The sequence below is a fragment of the Pinus tabuliformis genome, chromosome 7 (assembly GCF_031772625.1).
Source record: "Pinus tabuliformis cultivar Carrire ecotype Pingquan chromosome 7, CPIR1, whole genome shotgun sequence".
Lineage (NCBI taxonomy): Eukaryota > Viridiplantae > Streptophyta > Pinopsida > Pinales > Pinaceae > Pinus > Pinus tabuliformis.
In genome coordinates, this window is record NC_142293.1 from 982,288,416 (window position 1) to 982,295,186 (window position 6,771).

Below are 6,771 nucleotides of genomic sequence, written 5' to 3' on the forward strand. Positions count from 1 at the left end.
GATGATGGTCATCTATGTTGACCAATTTTTTCATGTCAATATGTAAATTAACAAGATATTATGTATTCTTTTTAATATCGGGGAGGATTTAAATATTTTGAACTTTTAAACCAATTGATTTATCTTTATAGATTTTAAAATTTAGAATAAAAGCTAATAGGTTGGGTGCGGATATAATTTAACATTATCTATGCTTCAGATATCCCAAAATTTAAAACGTTTAGTAAAATTAAAATAAAAAATAAGTTGAGTTATTCCGGATAACATTGTTTCCTTCAAACAATCACGACAACTAAACTCAGTCCTGTGAATAATAACCAGTGATCTGCACTGATAACAGAGTTGTGATACATTTTTCCAACTTATATAAAAAAGCTGATCTTCTTACTTGCACTTTGGATTGCAGAATTATTAAACTGTAAAGCATATACAGCTCTGTATAAAGTAACTATACAGCTGCAATGTTCTGTTAATTCAAGTCCGTTCTGGACCCTTGAAGCGCTTGGCATCTTATTACACTAACATTTTTATTTTACATCATTGTTGTACAAACGTCGTGTACAGCAAGCGTTCCGCAGATTTACAGAGATGGAAATAGAAAGAATAGATGACCCAATACTAATCCCAATGTCCACACCATATGACTCCATGATCGTTTGCGCCCTCGCGCTTTATTACTCTGCTCATGGGGATGGGCTTGCAGCAGACGTTGGCTGTGTTTCTCGTTCGCTCCCTAGCGGTATACTCCGCTCGGAGGATGGTGTTGGACTTCTTGCAGATGCTGGCAGTGTTTCCAGTAAAGCGTTTCCTGGATAAAGCCTGAAAGTCCCAAAATAAATATCAATACAACTGCTTTAGAATAAATAAGAGATGACTTTCGAGGTGATTCAATACCATAACATACCACAGTTCAAGGCCAGGATTGTTCAGTATTCCTTCGGGCGCTGTTCCACTTAGGTCGTTATGCTGCAGATATCTGTCACACAATAAACTCATCGACTTAGCCAAAATTGGTCGCATCTACACACTTTTATAGCCATATATATCATTGCCAATTAATTTCTTGAAGAAGCACAGAACAGTTGTGAACTTACAGTTGAGATAAATATTTAAGGTTTGCCAAAGACTTGGGAATTGTTCCACTTAATCTGTTTCCTTCCAAATGCCTGTCAGAATTAAAAAATGACAGCAAATTAGATTTAAAGTGACATTAATCTCACTGCATGTCATGCATTGCATTGCAGCTAGAATGTAATCTTTACTTCTGAACTTATCCTAATGGTATATGTTGAAAATACCACAGAATTCCTAAGTCAATTATTTGATTCCTAGAATTGCTGTTTCCCATAGAATTCGAAATATTCCCCGAATCTATAATCTAGATAAGAATGCCTAACTTTTAGTAGATGAAGATCAAATATCTTACAGTGAAGAAAGCAGCTTCAATGATTTCAAGTCCGGAATTGAACCAGATATATTATTGTTTCCCAGCCAACTGTCAAAATGCAATAAAGATATCAGAATACAAGGTGCCATAATTATACCTGAGCATATGTTTATTGCAATTGACACGGTTATGCAGTAGACACTGTTTATGCACTTTAAATTTTCAGAATATTTCGGAATCTGCAATTGCATAAACTCACACTGAATAATGCAAAAAATTCCCTTACATATGAGATAATGCTGTTAAATTTGCAATACTGGGAGATAATGATCCACTGAGTCCCGAGTTTGTTAGATTTCTGTATCAAATAAAGATCATTTTTTCAGGAGATGAACTTAGTTAAGCATAATAACATAAATAAGAAGTTAAAAAATGCAATCTGAATGAAAAGGAGGAATGAAACGTACAGAACAGTGACCCTGATACGACTGCCTTGTGAGCATGTTATACCAGTCCATGAATATCCAACAGGTAAACAAGGATCCCCTTCCCAGTCCAGCGGCACGTTTGTCAAACTTTCCTTCACCTTATTCAGAGCTCTTACTGTGAGAATGCCAGAACGATTTAATGACATCAAACTTCATTAAAGATGAAAAAGTATAGTAGATTGTTTTGCAATTAATGGCAACCTTACCATCCCGTTCAAGAGTTGTTCCTCCTAGGGTAAACTGTTGAAACATTTCTCCCGCATTAATTAATGGCCCAGCACTAGACCCAGAAACAGGATCCAGCGATAATTTTGTGAGACCCTGCATAGTCCAGTCGGTGGCAAACACCGCCCATGCGGTGTAATCAGAAATGTTCAAGTCTGAATAGAATGTGATGCCATTGAAAGAGACGTTGAAAATTCGAGGTCGTGTTGGCACGGCATGGTCGATGTCGTTAAAATACAGACAAATGTAGTAAGTAGAATTCTCCAGACTTTGCGCCTGTGGCCACTGGATCTCCATTGACTCCACCTTGTTGGTTACCAAAGCAGTTTCGAATACTGCATTAGGAGGAAGATTCCAAACCCCAGTTACAGATATGTTGGTTGTGCTGATATGTTGATGAGAATCCTTGAAGGGCAACCATAAACGATCATACCCATCGGTTGGATATCTGGTTTCAATCAAACAATGCAATGTGATTCTCACTCTCAGTTCTCACCATCGAAGGGCAGAATTAGATATTGAAAGAAAGGATTCAAGTGATCAAGTAAATAATTGTTCATGATCTGGTAACTTTGAAAGCGGTTTTTAAGAAAATGCCAGTAAAAAGGTAAGAATAGCTACTTTTACTTTTATTCAATCTGCCCATGAATTTGAAAAGTTGACCAGTTATTCAATCATAAAAATAATATTACATATTAATTTTTCAGATATAGATATATAAAATAATATTACATACTAAAATTGGAGTAATCAAGGCAATATATACTAATAATTTATTACTTTGGCATAGGGGTTGCTTACTCTTAGAGTCAAAACCATTTTCGCAACCACTCAAACACAATGACGCAACATTACATGACATTTTGTTAAAGCACTTTCGGTGTGAAGGTTGTGGGTTAAAAACGTGGTACATATAAATAATTTAGTATTTTAAGAGTTGGCGTGGTACAATATTATGTTGATTTTTATGGTTTAGATGGTCATGAGTTAATAATCACAAATAAATTAATTAAAAAAATTATTTTAACTCTTTCATGTTTTTTTTATGAAATTATATTTTTTTATTATTTAAAAATATTTTTTCTATGAAATTATAATTTTTTATTATTAAAAAACATGAAATTATATTTTTTTATTATTTAAAAATATTTTTTCTATGAAATTATAATTTTTTATTATTTAAAATGTATAAATAAATTTAATAATGTAAAAAAACCAAATTATGTTACACAATTTTCACAAATTAAATTTGTAACCTCAACAAATCTCTATCAAATTTCTTTGAAATTTGACTAAACAACTATATATAAAATACCTAATTTTTTATATATTTATTATTTTAAAAAAGAATGATATGTAATGATACATTGTCATTTATAATTATATATAAATTAATAAGAAATAAAGAATAAATTATAGGCATGTGTATGTTGGTAGGAACTAATGAGACATAGAGATTGAGTACAAGTTAAAAGGTTTTCACACAGGATTATAAAGATTTGACTCGTTCCATACAAGTTAAGGTTTTCATACCTCTTGTTATCATTTCCTGAATAGCCGAAGTTACTGCGGGCCACCAGACTGAGGCCATACTTTTCGAAATTCGTAGCATTGTATATTGTAGGGGCGAGAAGCCGCAGTTCAATTGCAGAAATGAATGGATCTCCAACTGTTTGTGCATTGCGTCCAAGGCAAAGCCTTATCGTTTTGCCTGTAGATTTTATAACCGCCTCGTAGAAACTATACGATCCCGTGGAATCAAGTGTGGAGGTATTCACGAGACCCCATTTTGTCCCATCGATTATCTGATCGAAAACTGGTGGGGAATTCCTGCCATCATAATTACCGTAATAATAACTGGTGCGCAGTAAATAGGTTCTTCCCTCGTAGACAGGAACCAGGTAGCAATATTTGTTCAGAAACCTCTCGGGGAAATATCTGAGAGTTGTTAACCAGCTAAGAAGCCTGGGATATTTAATGGTTTTTGTTTGTCCCACGTTGGTGTATAAATTGTCTGGAACCCATTTTAGGCCAGTTCTTGAGTCGTTATAGTTGCTGGTGGCGCCACAGTCTAGACTGATAAAACCTCCTGCAAGTACAGAGGGGAGCGGAGAAAATTGAGATTGAGATTTGTACTGGTAGAAGGTATTTCAGAATAGGCACGTTTCATAGGTTTTACTACACATTTACACAATACTTACCATACTTATTATACTGAGTATTTTTATCTCCATTAAAACTAATTATTTTTATAGAAAATTTATCCGTTAAATCAAAGAATGAAAGAAACTAAGTTTAATCATCTTTATCTCCTTTATGGATGCCTAGAATATTTGAAAATTCTTATTTGGGAACTATTCTTATCTTCGTTGTCTATTCCTAGAATATTTGGGAATTCCCTATAATATTTGGGAACTATTTTTATCTTCATTTCCTGTAATATTTGAAAATTGATTAAAATATTTGAAAATTCTATGAAGAAGAGATTGGTCAATTTTTTAACTTTATTTTTTGAATTTTGAAATATTAGAATCATCTTTTTATCTCCATTATAGATTCCTAAAACATTTGAAAATTCTCTTTTAGAAATTCCAGAGATAGTCAACTTTTTAACCTCACTGTCTTTGAATTTCGAATTATGCCCAAAATCAACAATCAAATTAAATTCATCTATGTTCTCTAAAAAAAAAAAAGGTTGTGAAAATTCATCTCTGTAAACTAAGAGAAGTGAGTTCTGTGATCCAGCCTTATTGATACAAACCTGCAGTAAGCATTGTGTTTGGTCACTTCAAATTATTTTCTGTTGATAAAAATTTGTAAGACCTATAAATATAACAAACACTGTAAAATTAACAAGATTTCATACCTGGTGGGTCTGAGTGGACATTAATGGCCAGCATAAAAACGAAAGCCAACCTGATCAAAAACATTTCTGATAAAGTTCTTCAGCTGCTTTTTAATGCAGAAATAATAGCCTGCGCGTTCCAGTATATCGATCTGAATAATTTAACGTACTGCCTGTGCAGAAATTTCTCTCGTTTGGATCGCAATTAGGAAGGCTGCCTGGAATTGATTGAAAAATTCAATAGTACGCCGATAGAAAAGAAATTGTGTTTATGAACGTGGTGGCAACGAACTTGGCATCTGCGATATTGATCCCAACTGGGCTTTCATTCATTCACCGGGATTGGAATTTGGGGCATCCTCATTGACGCGTTCTGGGTCAGAATGGGCTTTCATTCATTCACCGGGATTGGAAATTGGGGCATCCTCATTGACGCGTTCTGGGTCAGAATGGAGAGAGTCCTCCCCAAAGAAACTTGATCGCTTCAATACCGATAAGGCGGCTAATCACTTTGGCTTTTTTAATGTGGATCGGTTGTCTCCGAAGAAGCATAGGTTAGTTAGGGCTCATTTTTCTTTGAATTTATCTTCCCAGCTGGGTGCGGATTTTCTTTGAATTTATCTTCCCAGCTGGGAGCTCCGCACCAGTCGCCAATCCAGCGGCTTATCCTAACAGCGGGTCAACTAATAATGATCGACTTTCCTATCGGCATATTTTTATATTCATACGATAGCTCATCGTCTATAGTGCGTTTCGCATGCGATATAAAGTGGACGAACTAGTGCATGTCATGTTGTTTCAAATGCCAGATCTAATATGGTGTAATATTATTTTTTAAATTACAATGTTTTCTTTTATATATAAAGTTGTTAAAATTTATAGGAAAAATATTTTTCAAATTACAAATTTAGAGTTTTTTTTTTCGGAAGAGTTTGATAATAATGATAATGGGAGGTGGGACAAAGTTTTTTCTATCGGAGTTGTCTTTAGTGAGATTTTTTTGAAGCTTTTTTCGTGGGTCTTTCCGGTTTAATTTCTCTAAAATCCACTAGGAATTTATTGAAATCACAAGTTTGATGGGTAACCCCTGCACAATCGAAGTGTCCTAGGGGTGTTTGAGGGTGTTGAGTCCATATATATAGTCAAAAAACAAGTTTAAATAACACAAATCAAGATTTCACCTCAAATTTTTCCGCAGGATTCCAACAATGGAAATTCCAAAAAGTCGCACTAAAGACAACTCCTCTTCTATCACGTGACTCAATCGACAATGAGGAAGGGTGTGGTTGTCTTACCCTCAAGATGTCTGATCCATTAATCACATATTCAATGCAATGACGATGGGTTAATCATCACATGGAATGTAAGTTGTGTGATCTGCGTGATAGTTCAATGAAGGTTCTCGACTCATTCGTGTATGGGTTTATGGCGATATCACATATCACTCATCTACTCATTCAAGTGAATTTTCCCGTTTGTGAGTTCACTAGAGTCTTTGCTCTCAATAGGGAGCCTTTTCATCTTAGTGGTGTTATTTCTTTACCATTCTAGGGGAAGGACTAGGTCCTCCAGAGTTGGCCTCCTCGTGGTAGTTTACATCTACATCTTTCTAATTCATCTAGTTTCTATATATAGGGAAGCTTTCTTTGGTGGTCGATAATCCTTTCATGTGGGGGGAAAGCAATTGAACCTCTCCTGCTCGTGGGTGACTCTCAAATAGGCTCCATGCACAACTCCTAACCATCTCAATTTGATGACCCTCTTTAGGTATACCACCCCCTACTTGTGGCTCCTGTATGCAATATTTGTGATTTGTGGCAATTCTC

The 6,771-nt window shown here is 35.0% G+C and overlaps 1 protein-coding gene across 1 annotated transcript; it reads right to left on the reverse strand.

Moving 5' to 3' along the window:
- Positions 1 to 261: 261 nt before the first annotated feature.
- LOC149250898 (Leucine-rich repeat (LRR) family protein) lies at positions 262 to 5,605 on the reverse strand. Its single transcript, XM_089456497.1, has 9 exons — positions 4,967 to 5,605; positions 3,634 to 4,189; positions 2,082 to 2,548; positions 1,855 to 1,990; positions 1,674 to 1,745; positions 1,427 to 1,495; positions 1,095 to 1,166; positions 905 to 976; positions 262 to 819 (listed from the first exon to the last, which is right to left on the reverse strand). Exons 1-9 carry the CDS (start codon positions 5,028 to 5,030, stop codon positions 684 to 686), a joined length of 1,644 nt encoding a protein of 547 aa, XP_089312623.1. The 5' UTR covers positions 5,031 to 5,605; the 3' UTR covers positions 262 to 683.
- Between the last annotated feature and the right edge of the window lie 1,166 nt (positions 5,606 to 6,771).

Excerpts from the sequence above, each read along its gene's own strand:
- LOC149250898 (XM_089456497.1), bottom strand. The coding sequence starts at position 5,030 with ATGTTTTTGATCAGGTTGGCTTTCGTTTTTATGCTGGCCATTAATGTC. Across the intron at positions 1,167-1,426 it reads TTGAAGCTGCTTTCTTCACT|GCATTTGGAAGGAAACAGAT; the intron begins GTAAGATATTTG and ends TAATTCTGACAG. Across the intron at positions 977-1,094 it reads CTTAAATATTTATCTCAACT|ATATCTGCAGCATAACGACC; the intron begins GTAAGTTCACAA and ends ATTGTGTGACAG.